Source organism: Lissotriton vulgaris, chromosome 2_1 (genome assembly GCF_964263255.1).
Source record: "Lissotriton vulgaris chromosome 2_1, aLisVul1.2, whole genome shotgun sequence".
In the NCBI taxonomy this organism is placed as follows: Eukaryota; Metazoa; Chordata; class Amphibia; order Caudata; family Salamandridae; genus Lissotriton; species Lissotriton vulgaris.
The window spans coordinates 1,948,156,315-1,948,177,305 of NC_141687.1; the positions used below are offsets into that span (position 1 = coordinate 1,948,156,315).

A 20,991-nucleotide genomic window follows, 5' to 3' on the forward strand; every position below is an offset into this window, starting at 1 on the left:
ACCCTCAGCGGCACAGGGGCAGCCGGGTGCAGAGAGAGCAGGCCCAATGCAATCCAATGGAGGGTAGGGGGGCTTTGGTTGGTGGCTGCAAGAAAGCAGGCCACACGGCTGTGGGAGCTGAGCTCCTCGTCACTTTCTCAGGGCAAGTGGGGAAGTAGGGTAGGGTAGAAGCTGCACTTCCAGCGGCACTCGGGCGGCTGGGTGCAGGGTGCTTTTGAGCCATGAACAAAGGCTGCAGGCTCGGGGACGGAGATTCTTCAGGTGCGACCACCACTTCGAGAGGTAAGTTGGGATCTTGGAGAAGAGGTAGGTACCCCAAAGGAGGGTGCAGAGGACCGCAGGGCGCCGGGGTGTCTTTTGGGGTCTGGAAATCTTACCCTCGGCTGGTCCGGGTTGGAGGGGTCCCTGGTCTGAGTCTGCAGGCGTCATCTGGTTCATCGAGGCGGGTCTTTGAGCACTGGACCTCGGGTCCCAGTCGTCGGGGGGTGGGGAAGGGGGGGGGGGGAGGGACACATCCTCGTGGTATTGGGTCACTCAGGCACAGGCCGGGTTTGGCGGGTGCAGAGTGGGCTGGATTCGTGGTTCCTGGCTGGCACCAGGGGTATTGCTGTTGGAGCAGAACCACTGCTCGTGGGAGTCCTAGTCTTTTGGAAGGTTCAAGGCAGGCAGGTCTTCCGGGGTTGTCGAGTTTGCTGTCCGCAGGAGGCGCCGGAGTTTCACAGGAGCAGGTTCAAGGATCAACAGGCCGGTAGGGTTCTGGGGCCAAGTCAGTTGGCGTTGTTCTTTTGCTAGCAGCTGTGTGGCAGGTCTTCGTGTTTCTTGGTCTTGTTGTTGTTGCAATCGGGATGTGATGAAGGAAGGTTCAGGGTGCCCCTAAAACTAAATTTAGGGGTGTTACAGGTAGGGCAAGGGCAGGGACCAATGGGTTCCTGCCCTGGGGTGGGTACACCCCATAGCCTGCTCCTCTCCTGTGGGAGGGGGCAGGAGCCTAGCTGTGATTGGGCAGGGCTCCCCATCTTCAAGATGGCCAGAGCCTGGAGTCGTGCTTCACCTCACCACTCTCACCTGAGGGGTGGAGTTGGCACAGGCTGGCACACCCCCTTTCCTGACGTAGGGTTTCCCGCCAGAGTGGAGGGTCAGAACTGTGCCTTTTCCTGAGTACAGCAAGTGGCCTGGAGAAGCTCAAAAAGGCGACATGCCTTTGAAGCTTTTCCTGCCAATCCTGGGGGAGGAGGCGTGGCACCTCGTCCAAAGATGTGCATTGTTTCAGGCCCCCAAGAGCGCCAGGTTCTCGACCAAGGGGTCCAGAAACATGTCTGGTGGTGGCAGCCGCGGCAACCACACAGTCAGGACACTGGGAGTTGGTTAGGTTTCAGGGGGCATCTCTAAGATGCCCTCTGTTGTGCATTTTACATTAAATCCCACACTGGCATCAGTGCAGGTTTAATGTGCTGAGAAGTTTGATATCAAACTTTTCAGTCTTCAGTGAAGCCATCATGATGCTGTGGAGTTCGTAATGATGACCTCCCAGCACCATATACTCGTAATGGCAGCACTGCACTTACAGTGCCCAGGAATGGCCCTGGGTACTGTAGGGGCACAGGGCTCATGCACCTGTGCCCACATCACTGGCATAGGACAACCAGCTAGAGAGGTGACTGATGGATGTCAGGGCAGTGAGCTTGTGGGTATGGCACACAGTGATGTGCGCCCTGTCGACGCTCTGTTTAGTTCTGTTCTTAGACACTCAGCCTGCAAAGTCAGTGTGTAGGTGTCGGGGTACAGGGCCCCTAAGGGTGACACAATAAGTGTTGCAGCCCTTAGGGGCATTCTCTGGTTACCATGCCCTGGGTACCTAGGGTACCATTTACAAAGGGCTGACAGGTGGCCAGAGATGCCAATTGGGTTTTAGTTTCAACACAGTTTTAGGGAAGGAACACAGGCCCTGGGCACCTGGTTGGCAGGAGCCCAGGGCACACTCAGTCAAAGCACATCAGCAATTCTGCAAAAAGTGGGGGCATACCCATGCAAGACAGATGCCACTTTCTCACAGCGCTTTCCTCTTGTTAGCTGCTGCACGGCTGTTCGGTCATTCTTCTTGTAGTTTCTTCTTGTCTGAAGAAGCAAGGTTTAGGGCTGCCTCTAAATACTAGGTTTAGGGGCGTTACAGGTAGGTCAAAGCCAAGGACCAATGGGTCCCTTCCTGGGGGAGGGGTACACCCCTATTATGCCACCCTCCAGTGGGAGGGGGCATGAGCATGTTCCTGGTTGGCTGAGTCCCACCATCTGCAAGTTGGCAGGGACTGGGAGGTGTGCTTCACCTCGCCTCCCCCACCTGAGGGGTTTAGTTGGCAGAGGTGGGCACACCTCTCTTCCTTACTTGTTTTTCCCGCCGGTTCTCCCGCCCAAAGAAGGGGTCAGAACCAGTGGGGACAAGTTACTACAAGCAGCAAGTGGACAGGGGAAGCTCACAAAGGCGGCAAAGCCTTTGAAGCTTCCCCTTCGTGAACCCTGCCCATCCTGGGGTAGCAGCAGGCTCTCGACTCAGGGGTCCAGAAACATATCTGGTGGTAGCAGCTGAAAGCAGCCACTCAGCCTGGACACTAGTGGTTGGTAAGTATTCAGGGGACATCTCTGAGATTTCCTCTGTGTGCAGGTTTCATTAAATCCCACACTGGCATCAGTGTGGGTATAATGTGCCGAGAAGTTTGATACCAAACCTCTCAGTTTTCAGTGTAGCCATTATGGTGCGGAGTAGTTTGTAATGACAAACTCTCAGCACCATATACTCCTAATGGAAGCACTGCACTTACAATGTCTAAGGATGGACTTAGATACTGTAGAGGTACAGGGCTCATGCACCTGTATCCTCACCACGGGTATAGTGCACCTAGCTAGGGGAGACTGATCTATGCCAGGGCAGTGGGTTGTAGGCATGGCGCACAGATGTGTGTCATGTCAACTCTTCACTTTGTTCTGCACCAAAACATGCAGCCTGCAAAGGCAGTTTGTGTGTGTGTGTAATGGTACAGGACCTCCACGGGTGGCACAATAGGTGCTGTAGCCCTTAGAGGCATTTTCTGGTCACAGTGCCCCGGGTACCTGTGGTACCATTTACCAGGGGCTGAACTGTGGCAAACCAATGCCAATTGGTATTCCTTTGTACCAAATGTCGGGGGCCATAAAACTGTAACAATAAATCCCCCCATACCTTCTATCTTCCACGTGCCCCTCCAGCTCAACACCCCCACATAGAGATAAGATTCCCAGCCAGACTTGAGCTCTGGTTGCTTGAACAGAAAGTGGAATCTCTTCCCCGGTGCTCAGAGCAATAGCAGCAAAAAGAGGACTATTCTCTCTTTCTCCCAGCCTGCTTAGCAACAAACAAAGGACTACTTGCCTGATCTGAACTATTTGGCGGCCATCTTAGTCTAGTCTCCAGTTTCTATGGCTTATAGTATTTTAGACTAGTAGAACAGAATGCCGGCCTATGCCTATATTATTATACTCTTACTATAGTTTTATTATTTGTCTAGACCTGATTACTACCTCATATATGAAAGAATGCCTACCTATTACTATATTTGTGCAATATTGCCCTTTTAGCCTTTTCTGAATGTATGTACTACACCGACTGCTACCTCATATAGGAAAGAGTGTTTGCCATCACTGCATTAGTACGCTCTAGCTCTACTCTAAACATTTGTATTGCTCAGATTACTACCTATATAGGCCAGAGTGTTTACACATCATTGTAGTACTACACCTATATCGGTATTTTGAACACCTGTATGCACAGACTATTACCTCGTATATTAAGAGCCCTCACTAGTGCCACTTTCACTTGTATTCTGAACATCTGTAAATGCACAGATTTCTACCTCACACTAGTTGAACCGACAATCAGTGTCACCCTCGATTTTTGAATTTTGAGTCTTGTAAATTGTGTATCTGGATCCTATCCAATATCAATATTATCAACTATAGTATAGTGCACTCACCCATTGTACCCTACCCTTATATTTTATCAGTATTATGCCTATTATTACACCTTGTACCTTACTAGTTACCGTATGTATTTGCCCTACTGCTCACTCCCATAGCCTGGAAAGGCTGGCTGAGTACTAGTGTCACTTTTTATAACATCTTGCTTGCTGTAACTTATCACTGTGTTTCCAACTGTATGCACCCGTTTTTCTGCAAACTTGTCTTTCTGCACATTGGTACCACTATAGTCCACTACTGCATCCTCCGTTACCCACCTAATCCTGCAACGCAACATGGACCCCATCGGCAAACATACATACAAAATCATATACCCACCATCACTCACCAAAAAAGCCGCCAAACGCTTTAAACACAACTTCCTTAGGTCACACTCGGAAAAGCCCTTCGCTGACACCTACTTCTCACCGGTTAATGGATCCCTGAACACCGATATCATTTTCCACACCACACGCAGAGCTCAATGGAGAAAAGCGTTCTTCACCCTACTCACCGTCTCCTCGACTAGAAAATCCGCACACAGCCAAACTCTCTCCATCTCCCCATCCCGGGTCTTTCCAGGCAGAGCCACCATCACTATTTACAATACCGGGATTGTCCTATTACAATCCACAGACAAGAACCTGGAACTGCTAGACAACATGTTCCCCACCTTCAAAGAACACCTCTCCAAGTCACGGACAAACACGCATATCTCCCCCAATCCCACCAACCATGACCTCTCAGCTGCATACTTTTCAATCAGGGACACACCTACCACCCCTGACCTCCCATCCCCTACCCACAACCTCACTATCCCAACTCAGCACCCCATCTCAGACATAGATCGCTCCCCCTCATACTCCGCCCGTTCCCCCGCCCCCTCCACCAACGTCCGGACCTCCACACATACCCTCAACACACCTTTCACACCTACAGCGGGCATTAACACCCCGCTCGGCGCTGACAGCACAATCCCCACACTTAACACTCCCAACTTAGTCCAGCACCAGAATTACACGCATTCTGACAATTCCCCCCTTTTATCCCCCCCCATTCTCAGTCCTCACTACCCACCAATCAACTGCGCAGAACGTACTCCCTCTCTTAATTTAACGCCCCCTCCCCTTAACAGGATCATCTCCACTCCCACTCCCCCTCCTACTCTCAACCCCTACTATCCTCCTTCCAACACAGCTACCAGTCTCCCAGCCTACACGTTGCCCCCCACGCCTACCGCCAATGCCCCCACCCATAACATCAATTTCCTCCCTACCCCATCCACTCCCCAACAGTCCAGAACCTCTCGCCTCCCTAACCCTAGCCCACGCTCCAACACAACGCAGACCTGCCCGAACACCAGCCCTCCCCCCGCCTGCACACGAATTCCCTGGCCAGCCAATCACCCCTGACTGCCACCCCCACCCCCACCACCTACCCTACGATGGAACTCATCATGGCCACCCTCACTCAGATCAAAGAAGACATCCAGGTCATCAAAGAACGACTCTCCACACGCCCTATACACCACCCAGCCACCTCCACCCCCCTTCCCAACCTGCCTCCTACCCCCCCGACGGTCCCACACCCTCACCACGCCCCACACCAGGCTTCAAACCCTGCTCATAGGCGCAGCAATTCCCGTAGTCCCCAGCATCGCCCCTGCAACGCCTCACACATCCACACCTCCCCGCCAAATGTGTCCCCCACCTCTCAGACTAACTCTCGCACTCAGCTATGCCCCAAGCTGACATCAATCCCAGCTCTTAATCGCAACAACCGCCCTCGCCGCACCCACAACTCTTCTTCTGACCTCGACACACTCACCCTTCTCCGCTCCTATGAACCAGCCCCCCAAACTCACACAAGCACCCCACACCGCAACATTCCCACGATACACCCAAATCCCCTTAGACCACCCACATTAAACAGCAGAGCCTCCATCCCCAATAACCTTAGAGAAGTCCCTCTCTCGCTAGAACAATCTAACGCCCTCTACACACCCCGTCTCAAATGCGCGCTTCTCAACTGCAGATCGGCGACGAAACACTCAGCAGCCATTGCTGAACTCCTCTTATCGCAGGGCCTTGACCTAATCATCTTGACTGAAACGTGGCTAACTGAATCCTCAACACCCATAATGGACATTCTGGTTCCTCCCAACTTCCACATTATCAGGCTCGACAGAACAGGCCAAATAGGTGGCGGAATCGCATGCATATACAAGAACAACCTCTCTGTTCAGAAAGTCAGTTCCACATCCCTGCCATCCCCAACATCCTGTGAATACATCTGCCTCGACCTTATTAGTGAGGGCAAACCGATATGCACTCTGCACAGCATATACCACCCACCCAGGGACAACCTCACCTTCTCCCAACAAATCATGGATATGATCTCAACCAATTCCGGTCGCCAGCTCACCCAAATATACCTTGGTGACTTCAACCTCCGCTGGAATGATAGCAACGACGCAGTGGTAAACAGTCTTAAAAATTTCCTCGATGCCCTGAACCTCACCCAAATATGCAACAGTCCGACCCATGAGAAAGGCTCTACCATCGACCTGATCATCTCCAAGGAGCATTCTATCCAACTCGAATCCATCCAACCTTGTGACTGGTCAGATCATCACATTATCACATTCTTTATCAACGAAAAAGTCAAAGTCAACCCTGTGCAACTCTCCAAGCCCAAGGTCTGGAAAAGAAACTCGAAAAAGCTCAACTCTGGCTCTCTGCCCCCTAACAGCTGCAATCTCCTACTCCCTCCTGCAGGCGCCTCGGACGTCCAAACTCTGACTGACCACTATCTCAACACTATGACTTCGATAATCAATGAGGCTGCACCTATGCAACTAAAAAGAGTCGCCACTAAAATCTCCAAACCATGGTACGACGGGAGTCTCAACGAAGATAGAAGAGACATGCGAATGGCAGAACGGACCTGGAGATCAGCCCCCTCTGCAATGCACCTAAAAGAGTTGAAGAAGAAGAGAAACGCCTACTTCAGGAAAATAAAACGCTCAAAATCGGACTTCTTCCGCCTCCAACTTAACCAAGCAAAGAACCGCCCGAGATAACTGTTTGAGCTAATCAAATCGCAATCCAAAGAGCTACCACAACCACTCAACACTGGGCGTGTGGTACCCTCATGTGAAGACTTCGCTGCTTTCTTTATCCAAAAAAACGACAAAATAAAAAGCGATCTCCTCACTGACGCAAGCCTCTACTCCAAACCCAAATGCCCAGCACCCGTTGAACCAAAAAACAATGCGACATGGTCAACCTTTGACACATATTCGGAAGAAGAAATTGGCAAATTACTCAGCACCCTGAAACCATCCAATCACCTCACGGACCCCCTCCCTGCCTTCGCAGTAAAAGATTTTACCCCACTGATTCTCCCTCTCTGGACTAAAATCATCAACAGCTCTCTCCAACAAGGAAGCATACCCGACTCCCTCAAAGTTGGTCAGGTCACACCTCTACTAAAGAAACCAACAGCCGACCCCGCGGATCTCAACAACTACCGTCCCATCACCAATATCCCCACTCTCGCCAAACTGCTGGAAAAATGCGCACAACTACAATTGACTAAACACATTGAGCAATTCGATCTCCTCAACCCTCACCAGTCAGGTTTCCGAGCAGGACACAGCACAGAAACGGCTATGACTCACATAATTGACGACGCACTTCAAATGCTAGACCAAAATGACACCTGCCTCCTCATCCTTCTTGATCTCTCCTCCGCATTCGACACCGTTAAACATGAGAATCTACTAGAACTACTAAACAAAAGAATGGGCTTATCTGGAACTGTCCTCAAATGGTTCACTTCCTTTCTCCGCAACAGGACGCAGAAATTCAAGAGCAACAACCTGATGTCCACGCCAGTACCTGTAACGCTAGGCGTCCCCCAAGGATCTTCTCTATCCCCAACTTTGTTCAACCTAGTCATGGAACCTCTCACCACTTTGCTCCAAGAATCCAATGTACACTTTCACATGTATGCCGATGACACCCAACTTTACCTCAAACTGCAATCACCCAATGACATCCTGCTCCTGAACTCAACGATCAGATGCACCCAATCCTGGCTTGCCGACAATCACCTCAAACTCAATGCCCTGAAAACAGAGTTCCTTCTGATCGCACCTCCAGCGAAGATATCCACCACTCAACATTGGCTTAAACTCCTAACCGCACTCAATGTCCAACCCACCATCGTGGAATCAGCAAAATCTTTAGGCATAACACTCGACACCAATCTCAACATGCAGCAACATGTCAGCAAAGCTACAAAGGGAGCGAACTTCCAGATCAATACTCTGAGGAAACTTAAACCCTACCTCCCAGCCAAAGACTTCCAAACAGCGGTGCAAGCACTAGTCATCCCACGAATTGAATACAGCATCACCTCCCTCTGCGGACTCCCACTAACTACAACCGCACCACTAAAAGCATCTCTAAATGCGGCAGCGAGACTCATCACGGGGTCAAAAAAGCACTCCCACATCACCCCTGACTTGAAATCCCTGAATTGGTTGCCGTTTGAAGCCAGAATACATCTGAAAATAGCCTGCATGACACACAAGGCTGTACACCTAAACTCACCCGGCTACCTTGCTCAGAAATTGACAATCTCTGGGGGAATCAGAAACACGAGAGGCGCAAACAATCTTCTGCTGAAACCTCGAAGATTCCGGAAGGAGAAAACATACAAGCGCTCCTTCTCAGGAATGGCGCCTAGGATTTGGAACTCACTCCCTCCCGAAACCAGGCTTATCTCTTCCACTACACTCTTCAAAAAAGAAGTAAAAGCTATCCTCATGGCTAAATTCACCTGTACTACTATCTCGAACCCTATCAACACCCTGCGATGATCTGTATTACTTGCTTGACCCCTTATCTATTTGTACGAGCTGTCTTATCACCCACTTGATTGCTTTGCAGCCACCCAATTGTATTATTTGTATTGTATGATCTACTGATTTACTTATTTGACTTTGTTCCCTTATGTTCCCTTCTGTACTCTGTGAACTATCGACCTACCTATTTGACTTTGTTCCCTCATGTACCCGTCTATGTAAAGCGCTCTGATATCTGCAAAGATCATGTTCGCGCTATATAAAACTCTGAAAATAAAAAATAAAATAAAAAATTGGGTTTAGGCTTCAATGCAGTTTCAGGGGAAAGAACATAGGCCCTGGGTACCTGATTAACAGAAGTCCAGGGCACACTTAGTCAAAGTTAATCAGCAATTCAGAAAAAAGTGGTGGCAACCATACAGAAAGAAGGCATTTTCTCACTCCAACCATTTCCGCCCGAGAGTTTGAAATGGCTTGCCCCCCGAAATCAGGTTGAATCCCTCTACAGAATCCAAAATTGTGTTAAATATAATTTAAAAATGGAGAGGAACATGGCGGCAGGCTGATGCCTGTTGCGAGAGCTCCAGTCTGAGCCGGATTTCCTCGCAGTACAGGCAGAACTGATGGCTACTGAACGGTGAGCTGGAGCATGAGTCCGCGCTACTTTTTTGCGGTCTGGAGCCAATTTTTTTTAATGTGTCATTTTCCCCTTATTTTCCACATGGAAAATGTGCCGAGGTTACTGGGTTCGACCTGTACGCGATGAGCGGTAGGACCCTGCAGAAGCCGGAGGTGCTAACGCGAAAGCAATGTGTCAGATAGGACTGGCGTTTTTCGAGATCTCCGAGGACGGCGAGGCAGGAGAGTCGTGCGACGATACCGGAGGAGTGTGGGACAGCTGTGGAGGAGACCGGGCGAGTATTTGGCGGAGGTCGAGGCAGCTACTGGCAAGGGTCAACCTTCGCTCACCTCTTAGCCTCACCTACAAGAACACCGCACGGTCACTTGAGGGTGTGTGGGGATGTAAGCACCGAGCTGTGGGAAGCGCTGTGAGCCTGGTAGGAGCCAAGTACTTTCGGAGGGTGTCTGGTGTAAGTAAGGCTAAAACGGAAGACTTTGCCCCTAATTTTCTTAAATTGTTGCTGTATGAGGGGATGGACTCAGGTGTTACATCTATTTCAATACAATCCAACCCTCCTTGCCCCCAAGTTGAAGGGGAAACAATCCCCCTCCCTGTAACTTCTGGGGGAGAATCTGTGGGGGGTAGAGATATTGCTGACAGCTCAGGTGATACCTGTCAGGAATAGATACCAACTCAGGTCTAAATTAGAGTTACAAAAGACCGGGATAGGCCACCTGAGTACTCCTGGATTGGAGGTAACATCACTTACCCCAAAAGAGAGGAGTAAAGAAAAAGAAAAACAAGATAAGACCGCAGGGGAGCCTAAGAAGCGGAAGCTGCCTAGTGTCTGTTATTCTCAGCCAAAAACCACTGCATCTTTAAGATCGTATTTTAAAATCATGGAGCAGGTTGTAGACCCCAAGGGGGGAAATCTCCCACACTATCCCCTACCTCCAACCCAGACCTCACTGTCAGGACCCCAGGCACTCAACCAGTAGCACAATCTACTGTGTCCCAATCGGTGAATATAGATAACAGATATACGGTGTTAGCAGACAGAGGGCATAGAGGATCAGACGCTATCCGAAGAAGGACAACTCACCCAAAACCCCTCGCAAGTAGCTCAAGCTCGGCCATCTCCAGTATCCACTTTAGGAGTAACAGCAGCCATTGGAATAGGAGGCAAGCCAGTACTGGTAGTCCCAGATGGTGGTCTTTCACAAGTAGAGTCTCTCCTTTTTAAACTGAGAGGAGATTTACTGTGCAAATTTGATATTTCAGAGGCAAACCAAAGAAGTATTCAAGAGCAATGCTCTAATTTGGAGACCAAGCTTGATGACGTTTGTAAACGGACTGGCATTTGGAGGAAGAAGTCACCTTGCTTACAGGAGTCTCAAAAAGGCACAAAAAAGACATTGAGACCATTAGAAATCAGACTAGAGCCCTCCAGATGGATTTTAAGCTGGTAAGTGCTCTATAACCTGACTGGGGGGACACTTACCAGGTTCAAATATTACCAATGATCTGGATGGTGGTCTACCAAATCTCAGGACAATAAAAATCCGAGCATTAAATTTGATGCAGTGACTAGGAGCAGAAGGTGGAAGGGCCAAATCGCATATTGGTATTCAGCTTTTCTCGAGGGTGAGGACCTGACAGAATCTGAACTACGAAAAATGTGGAATAATGTGTTAATCTCTGATAGTGGAACTATTAGGGACTTGTGGTTTGATTCCTTTACCATTCAACAATCAGTAGTCAAACATGCGACGCTAAAAAGAAACCACTTGTATACTATGTACAGGGCTTACATAACTCCAAAGAAATTAGCGAAATTTACCAACCTGGAATAAAATTGTCCGAGATGTAGCCTCCCCGATGCAGACTAAGTCCACATGTTCGTTGATTGCCCTGAAATAAAGCACTACTGGAGAAAGATCAGCGACTTCTTGGAAGGGGTCCTTTCAGTGCCCTTGGTAATAACCACAAATACTATACTATCGGGGCTATGTATGGACTATAACGTAAATGATCCTCTTACTAAATTTGTCTTCTATGTCATGCTCCTTGCAAGGCGTGAAATCTGTAGAGCTTGGAAGGATCCAAACCCCCCCACTTTTCCGAATACTTACGACATATTATTTATACCAGTAAATCCGACATGGCATGTGATCCTACAAGTTTGGATAAAGTATGGGCGGCCTTAGTGGCATGGCAAGACGGATGATTGGTTTTCCAATGATTTATCTGGGGCCTTGCTGGTTTCTCTTGACTCCACAGTAGCACAGGGGGCCAACTAGAGTGTGAAATGGAGTATTGCTGAGAAAGCAATGGCTACTTGAGGGACCAGGCTTACCACCTCGCTATTGGCCGAACAAAAAGACCAGGGCTGGATCAGGACGACCAAAACGCGTTGAGGTTGCCAGTTTCACATCAAGACCTCCAATACTGGTATATGAGGATTACCAAAAAAAAAGAAAAAAAAAAAAAAAAAGAATCCCTCTACAGAATCTTTCAAGAAAGAAGTTTAAGTACTTCTTATGAACATATTTTTGTCTTATATCCTAGGGTCTCCTATCTTCGGTTTGTTCATGTCAATTGCATTTATGACTACAGCTCTCCTCTATATTATTATTTGTTCTACTGGTAATGACAGTTTTGTACCATCCCTGTTCAGGGATGCTGCCTCATCCTGGATTGTTAGTGACTAATACTTTTTAAATCTTTTTGTCTTTGATCTATTGTGAGGCGCTCGGATACCAGCAAGGTCATGTTTGCGCTATATAAAACTCTCAAAATTAAATAAAAAAGGCTGATATTGGCACCCCAATTAGGGTTTAGTGTGCCAGGAGACATAAAATAGGTTTACTATTACATCCATGATATAATATTTCATCAAAGTAAAATAAGTTCACACCTGTCTTACCAATTATATCAATGTTGATGGAGCATGAATATTTAAGAATGATTTTGCTCTGTCAAATCCTGCTCATTGTGTGTGAATTACTAGAACATACTATCGTAAAAGCATGTAGAGGTTTTGCAAACTGGTGAAAACAGAGATTAATGACAGAGGGAAAAACTAATGATGTGTTATGATAATGTGAAAAATAATAACCCAGTCGGTGGGTTTTTAGCAAAATATGATTTGAAAGGATTGCTCTATTGAAATGTGTTTTGCGGTTTCTCAAAACATAAATCTGAAACTGCAATGAGAAGCCGTTTGTTCAATAATAAAATATGATTAGACTATTATGACAGTAATGAAGTAGTGTTTGTATATTAGTTTCCTTATGCCTTTTTGTTTTCTTCAAATGTTTTTAAGTTAGCACGTCTTTTGGGTTTCCATGTAGGCCTCAAAATGTATTATGTCTTTCCATTGTAGGCCTCAGAGAAATGTATTTTGTCCTTCATTATTTCCTTCGTATAAGAAAAGTGCTGACTTGATTGCTCTAGTTACAAGTATGATCACTGATGTTTCTTTCTTGCAGTCCGACTATCCTCTCTGTATGAATAAATGTGTGAACTTTGTTGCAAGCTAACTCAGAAGCAAGCGCGTGGACATGTTAAGTTGCAAGTGCGCTTCCTATTTCTGAAGTGAAAATACATTTTGCTCATTCTCAGAAAACTATAAACAGGGAAAAAAGGTATTACGAGTAGGTTCCGGGCGATTTGGGGCTAAGGAAGGATCATTCCACAATCACACTATGGATCTCGACCAATAGAATCATGCAAAACTGGGCAGAAGCTACTTTGTGGTCTGGAATTGTGAACATTTTGAGGTATAAAAACGTTGTGGGAAAAGGTTGAGTGCAGCTATTTTCCTTGCAATTCATAAGCGTGACATGCTGTCGGTCCAAACTAACTATTCTGAACTGAACTCACCTGATTTCCCTTGCATTTCACAGGTTGGTGAAGTTGAGCAGGCTAAACCTTTCGGCTGAAGGGTTAATTATTCAGACTATTGCACGCTTTGCTTTAGTCAACCTTGAGTCTCTGTCCTGATAATCTACAACTGAACTGGTATTATTCAATAAATTGCATACTGAAATTTCAATGCATGATGATTTTTTTCTCTCTCTCCTCACACCAGTTATTTGATTTATGATGTAGTGTGATTTTACCTCTATTCAATTGAAATTTAAATGTGTTTTTGTGTATAGATCATTCATCTTGAAGATTAGATAAAAGTGCCTTGATAACTTTTGCTTTTACTTATTGATGAATATTGTTGACAAGTTATGGTTATTGATTATTGTTGTTAGATAGGCCTTTTTTCCATTACAGTTCCTCATGAAAGAATGGCTTCCGTCTCTAATTATCTTAAACCCTATTAGCTCTTACAGAGATCTATCGGAGAACCTCACGATTTGTAAATGGAAATTAGAGTTTCTATCGGCCCAAACTATGTGTTGTTGTGAATTATATTACTGAGATTTGGGTTTATGGTGTGATGGGAAACTTGTGTCTGTGCCCACAATTTTACATCGCTTCCGCTGGATCAATGTGAACTGGCAGCTATCAAATCCACTCACAAATCCACATTTTCTCAACTTCAAGACCCTGAACACTGGTCATTACTTACACCAACAACTGGACATAAATTTAGAACAATCATTCATCCCCCATAATACATTTGTTCCACTTCAATAGAGCAGCCACATTCCAACTATAACAACTCCCAATCTGAGCACCCATTTAACTGCAAGTGATACATTATGCTATTAAACTACCATGCACTAGGACTGCCACAATGATCACTGAATCAGACCGTTACAGTGACAGAGTAATTGTAATTATCCTGCATATCCAGGGTAAGCAACGATATACAGCTGTTTCCTCTTAATCAGACTGTTATATGAATGATGCACTGGTGGGCTTTCCTCCCACTTTCTGCACTACCCCCCAGCTCTCAGCTAGACACCTTTTGAGCCATCAAGAGAACCACCTTACCATTATCCACAAAAAGTAGCTAAACAATCATAAAGACACAAATCGATAATATCAGTAATGAAATGTATGGATTGTAGCAAGCCTAAAAGTGACTTATTAACAAAATAAAACAATGTTTAATATATTTAGACTCCATATATCACATGCAAACTACACCTTATTTTTCGACCATGGAGTATGTAGTGTCACAATGGTATTATTTCATCAAAATACTCCAAGATGGTATGACTTCATCAAACCATCAGCATTTCTTCTTTCATTAATTTAAGTTTGTAAGGTTACTTTCTTGCATTGTCTTCTGTATATGATACAATGTACATCTATACCATTTTGGTCTCCTTCTGTTAGGATATCCTAGTATAGTCTTTAGCAAGGCCAGTAATCTGTTTCATGGAGTCTAAAGAGGTTGGTTATAACTTGCTTTTGTTTGGCACACGCATGTAGAGGAATGAAGCTCAAAAGTAGAAATTATTTAGGGACCCTTATGGTCTAGAAACATTTTACCCCTTTACTCGTTTTACTCCAGTAACCGCAGTGGTGGGTTCTGAACAGCCAGTTAGAAAAAGAATGGACAGTCATGCTTACAGTTGCAAAGTCTCAGGGATTACATAGGTTTTTACTTGAGGGATCCTTTCAGTCTGTAAAGTCCTTTCAGTCTGCCTAGTATTGTGCCTCCTTCCTTGGAAAAAGGTCACTCGTTCTTGCATGCACAGTAAAGACTCATAAAAAGTAGATAGGCCTTACTTCTCTTCCACATCAAGGAATATGGTACTTCCATAGACTTTTCCAAATTTGGCACCACACAGATGTTCTGCTCTTGGTTCACAGGGACTACTTTCTTGCAAGTACAAGTAAGCCTCATTGGTGTTAAGTTGACAAAGATGAACAGCACAGGCATAGAGTGAAAAAACTTTTCCACCCCAGATGGAAGATCACTATTGTGGTTTATCAAATGCTGGTTGCAAGCTACACCTTGTTAAATAGTTATTGTTGTATTAAAATCAACTTGCACTTAAAATGTGCAATTTGACACAATTACATCAGGTTTTCCCCTTGGTCTACCAGAAAGTGAACCATTATTAGAAAGAGGGTTAATTAATTTATTACAATGATACATCAATTAAGCACTATTGCTTAATCTACATTTTATAGATATTTATATGGCAGCTACTGCAGCATTAATATATTGTGAACAACAGCTAAATGTGGTGGACAGGAGTGGAGGTGTTCAAGTATGGTTCTGAAAACGATTTCATTCATATGAACTATTCTTTGTTGTAATCCTTCAGTATGGCAGAAGAGTATGATTAAATTACTCACCGGCCTTTAATCTGTTTATGAAGAAGTCTATTGGAGACTTGTTTGTGGAGCGGTGTCTCAGTAACTTTTTTGGTTAGAAGCTTGTAATTATCTAAAATGAAAAATTAACATTTAGTAACTTCGAACAATAAAATTGTCAGACTAAGAAGATAGGTTTCTGTTGCAGTAACCCCCCCCTCCCCCACATACTATTTGCCAGACTACTGATGCACTTTGACTTGATGTGCTCTGGATCCCTGCCAATCAGGTCTCCAGGGCGAGTGTCCTTTTCCCAAAACTGTACCTTGTACCCCCCCAATTGGCACCTCTCTGGCCACATGTCAGTCCCTTGTAAAATGTACCATGGGTACTAAGGGCACTGTGACCAGAGAAGGCCTCTAAGGGCTGCAACACTTATTGTGCCACCCTTAGAGGCCCTGTACCTTTACACACACACTGCCATTGCAGGCTGCGAGTTTTGGTACAGAACATACTGAAGAGTCAACATGGCACACTGTGCCAGCCTACAACCCACTGCCCTGGCATAGATCAGCCGCCCCTCTAGCTGGGTGCACTATACCCATGGTGAGGGTACAGTTGCATGTGCCCTGTACCCCTAACGTGTCCATGCAAATTATTAGACATTTTAAGTGCAGTAATGCACTATCAACATTTTTATCCACATATAAAGAAGCTCAAACCACCTTTTCTTATGTTATCTTAATGGGCGATTTTAATATTCATCTATGCGATTTAAATTGCCAGTATAAGGATTTTGATTACCCGGCTTACTCAGCATACCAGCATTTCGAACATAATGCAAAGGGGGTTGCCCTGGAAGATCTACTATCAGACGTAGACCTGTTCGAACCAGAGTTTGCTGATATAAAGGATCGGGTACCGACATATAGTGCAAGGGAAAGTGAAACCATCATTATCTCCTGGCTTGTTAATTCCAGTTATATTTTATAATGCTATCCAATCCATGTTTAGTGACCACAACCCAGTGGTGTTGGAACTGGATAATAATTTACTTTGCTTTAATAAAACAGAGATCCCTAAAGTGGTAACTGAGGTTGTAACTAAGGATCAGGGGAGGAGACTAAAATGGAATAAAATCATCCCTGAAGAGTTTTTTAATACAATTAGAACTAAGGTTGGGAAAGAACTTAACACCTGTAGTGAACCACATAGATTCGGGGGAGACGTTATATCCTCCTTCAAAGTAATCTGTCAACAGGTCTCAATAGAACTTACAATGAAGCGACAACAGAAAACAAAACCGGTGCATGGCTGGTTCGACCACAATTCTACAAAAATTCACAGTGAGCTATTAAAGGCACTTAACAATAATCCCAGAGATAAGTCTGAAGTCTCCTCCTTAAGGAAAAAATATAAAATTACTTTACAAAAACGTAAAAATGAAATAAAGAAAGGCATGGGACTCGTTATACGACAAAGCCACTTTGAGGAACAGCTCTACATTCTGGACCATTGTTAATTCTTTGTTTAATGGGGTAGAAAACGCACCATTAGAAGTTAACATCACAGAAAGGGAATGGTTAAATCACTTTGAGAACATTTATGGAAGTAACTTAGAGCTTGATACCTATGTGACACATTCTAGAGATCTAGCGGGCCTCTACCGAGTTTTACTATAAAGGAAGTGCAGAAAGCAATAACAGACAGCGGGGCAGAAAGCACTGGGCCCTGACGGGGTACCTCCTGATATGTATAAGGCCAACCCTGACCTCTGGCCAATAATACTTACAAATGTTTTTAATCTAGCAGCAACTTCTAGTCCTGCCACTTTTCCTATCACTTGGTCCCGCTCCACTATAATTCCAGTTTTTAAAAAGGGCCAAAAGGGGGACCCAAGATGCTACCGGCCAATTTATTTGATTGACTCGTCAATCAAAATACTGAGGAAAGTAATCCTGGCCAGGATAACTGCTTGGGCAACAGATAAAGCCATCCTAAGGGACGCCCAATATGGTTTTAGAGGGGGAAGAGGCACAGAAGACCAGTGCCTAAACTTACATCTTATAATCAACAAATACACGGTAGCGACCAAAGGATCAATTTTCTTGGCATTTATGGACTTATCCACAGCTTTTGACCTAGTTAATAGGTCAAAGCTGTGGATGACGCTTCTGGAGTTGGTACTTGATCTGGTAGAGGGGTGCGTCAAGGGTGTATATTGGCCCCAATGCTGTTCACTTTATATAAACTCCCTGGTAACTGTAACATCTGCTATTCCGCGTATGGGAAGAACGTCCATCCCTGTACTCCTATACGCAGACGATACAGTGTTACTGGCTAGAACATCAAATGCCCTACAATGACTCCTTGACTCGTTCGGGGAGTTTATAAAAAAATTGGACCTAGTTATCAACACAGAAAAATCTCATGTTATGTCCCTAGGGAATAGAAGAAAGTCCTTTAAAACAGTCTCCTGTAACGACTCTATAATAACCAAGGTCAAAGTCTTCACTTACCTAGGGGTTGTGTTTGATGATGTAGGTTCATGGGCACCCCAAATCCTGAATAAAGTAGCTGGCGTAAGAAGATCTGCGGCCGCTATTTTAGGTTTTGCAAAGAGACTGGGTGGCAAACCGGGGGAGGCAATTTTGTCTGTCTATAAAGCAAAAAGTGTGGCCATTGCTAGGTATGGGGCCGCAATATGGGGCTTTAAGGACACAGCCCCCATCCAGAGAGAAGAAAATACATTTCTGCGAGCCCTTTTAGGTCTCCCTCAATCAACTGCTAGTTATGCAGTACATCTGGAGCTTGGGATGGGATATATCTCAGATTTATTGAACATGGCCCCTATCTTGCAATGGATAAGAACCTGGTTGAATCCCAATCCCAGTTTGAATCATAAGATTATTAGGGACTGTATGGCTCTTGACAAAGCGGCGGAAATACAATGGCTGTCTTTTATTAAATCCACATCTAACTATCTGGGACGTCCAGACATTTACTCCAACCCAGAAAAACTAACTAAGGTCGATATCAATTGGGTAAAAACAATTTATTTTTTAAACTAGAGATTTGGATAGTGAAGCAACAGAACTTTGTAAACCAACTGTGAGGGCTCACTATTTGTTGATAATGTCATTGTCAATTTAACCGTATCTGTCAACTGTTACTAAACCCTTTCACCGATGGTTGCTCACTAAATTTCGATTTATTCAGTCGCACGTGTTTCTGGGAATTTACAGGGAGTGGTGCAAACCAGAGGAAGCAGCTCCTTGCAAATGTGACGATCATTCATACCAGGACACGATGCACTTCATGTTTTTCTGCCCTTATTACACGAAAGGAAGGAAAAAGTTCATTACTCCATTGCTAACAAACAGGGGTTTCGTGCAAGTTAAACCTGCTTTACTTTATCTACAACTAATGGAATCCCCTGCTGTTACGTTTGGGGTAGCAAATTTCCTGGTAGCTTCCATTCGTAACAAAAAGATGAGATCATTAGGGCAAAACTCCTTGGAAAATGTAACATCATAAACCTAAATTATTTTAACAACTAATTGAGCATATACATAAAGCTAAAATCTTGTTCGTAAATTTGTTGTTTCACTGATTATTGTGTATAATTTGTAAGATATGATGATTAACTATCAACTCGATAACACTGTGTTGTATATATGAATTGTACATTTATATAAAATAATTTTTAAATATTTTTGTATTTCTGTTTTAAATGTGATTGAATAGCATACTTTTATGATTTTAAAATAATCGAATAAAGTGGATTTGAACTTGAAGTGCAGTAATGCCATTAAGAGTATATGGAGCTGGGAGTTTGTCATTACGAACTCCACAGCACCATAATGGCTTTACTGAAAAGTGGGAAGTTTGGTACCAATCTTCTCAGTACATTAAACTCCCAATGATGCCAGTGTGGGATTTAATGAAAAATGCACTCAGGACCTCCTGAAAAACGACCAGCCACTGATGGTTTCCCTGACTGGAACACACCAGCCTGCCGCCACAAGACATATTTCAGGACCTCTGGCGTGGGAGCCTACATAGTAAGAGTATCAAATTATGATGGACAGCAAAATCCATGTTCTGCTTCTAAATACCCTGAAACAAGCACAGCAAAGGAAATGCCGATCCTCATAAGGGTACTCAAAACTGTACCCTTTTGAGGGTAAAAACTAAGGAACATGTGAAGAGCCCCTCCTGCTCTTTGGTGAGATGATTCAGCAGATAGAATGTTGGCAGAGAAATGCATTAACCCCTTCGCTGCTAGGCCTTCCCCCTTCCTCCCCCCTGGGTGCAAAGCCTTTTTTTTGGCTATTTGGAGAAGTTTGTGCTTAGGCCCCTGTAACGTTTTGATCACATAAGGTATAAGGTAACGCAAAATTTGGGTCCTTTTCTTTCAGCATCATGGGGATTTTAAAGGTACCCAGTGTTTGGTGATTCCCCAGGAGGGGATATAGAATTTAGACAAAATAAAGCTATATTTGGTTTTGTTTGGGGAAAAAAGGAAAAAAGTGCTGCAGGTATCAACAAAGTGTTTGTTGTGCAATAATCACCATCTTCCCAGCCTTCTGAGACTGACTGACTTGTCAGAAAACCAATTTTTTTTTTTTTTACACAGTTTTGGCATTTTACTGGGACATAGCCTATTTTTGCTATTTTTTGTGCTTTCAACCTCCTTCCAGTTAATGGTAGGAATGGGTATGAAAGCATTTCAGAAAAGTATACATAATTCTGAATTCAGCAAAGGGTCATTTGTGTAGATCTCTCAAGGTTCTTTATAAAAAGTAACAGTTGTAAATGAGTTGAAAAAACAGCCATTTGTGCCAACGTTTTCACCTGTAACTTGTTCTAAGAATGACAGATTTTTTAAAGCAATATACCGTTACATCTGCTGGACTCTTCTGGTTGTGTGAATAAATAGGACTTGTAGATTCATCAAGTACCCAATAAACCCAGAGACAATAAGTGAGCAGCGTCTTGCAATTTTTATTTTTTTTATTGTGTACCGGGTTTGTAGTAATTCATTTGGGAAATATAAACAGTGAAGAACAAGTTACTTACCTTCGGTAACGCTTTTTCTGGTAGATACAGTATCTGCCTGTGGATTCCTCACCTTGTGAATATCCCCTTGCGTCAGCAACATTTGGAAATTATTTTGTAGCTTCGTGACGACGTCATAGAGGCACAGCATCGCGCGCGACTCCGCTGACGTCACAGACACCATATTAGGCCCACGCGGCGTGATGACATCAGTTCCGCC

At 44.9% G+C, this 20,991-nt stretch overlaps 1 protein-coding gene across 1 annotated transcript in view; it reads right to left on the reverse strand.

The window, feature by feature from the left end:
• Nucleotides 1-20,991, reverse strand: part of LOC147733535 (treslin-like) — a 542,019-nt gene that overhangs the window by 266,787 nt on the left and 254,241 nt on the right. The window contains exon 12 of the mRNA XM_086956935.1: nucleotides 15,753-15,843. Within this exon, the coding sequence (XP_086813061.1) occupies nucleotides 15,753-15,843 (91 nt within the window). The remainder of the gene's footprint in view (nucleotides 1-15,752; nucleotides 15,844-20,991) is intronic.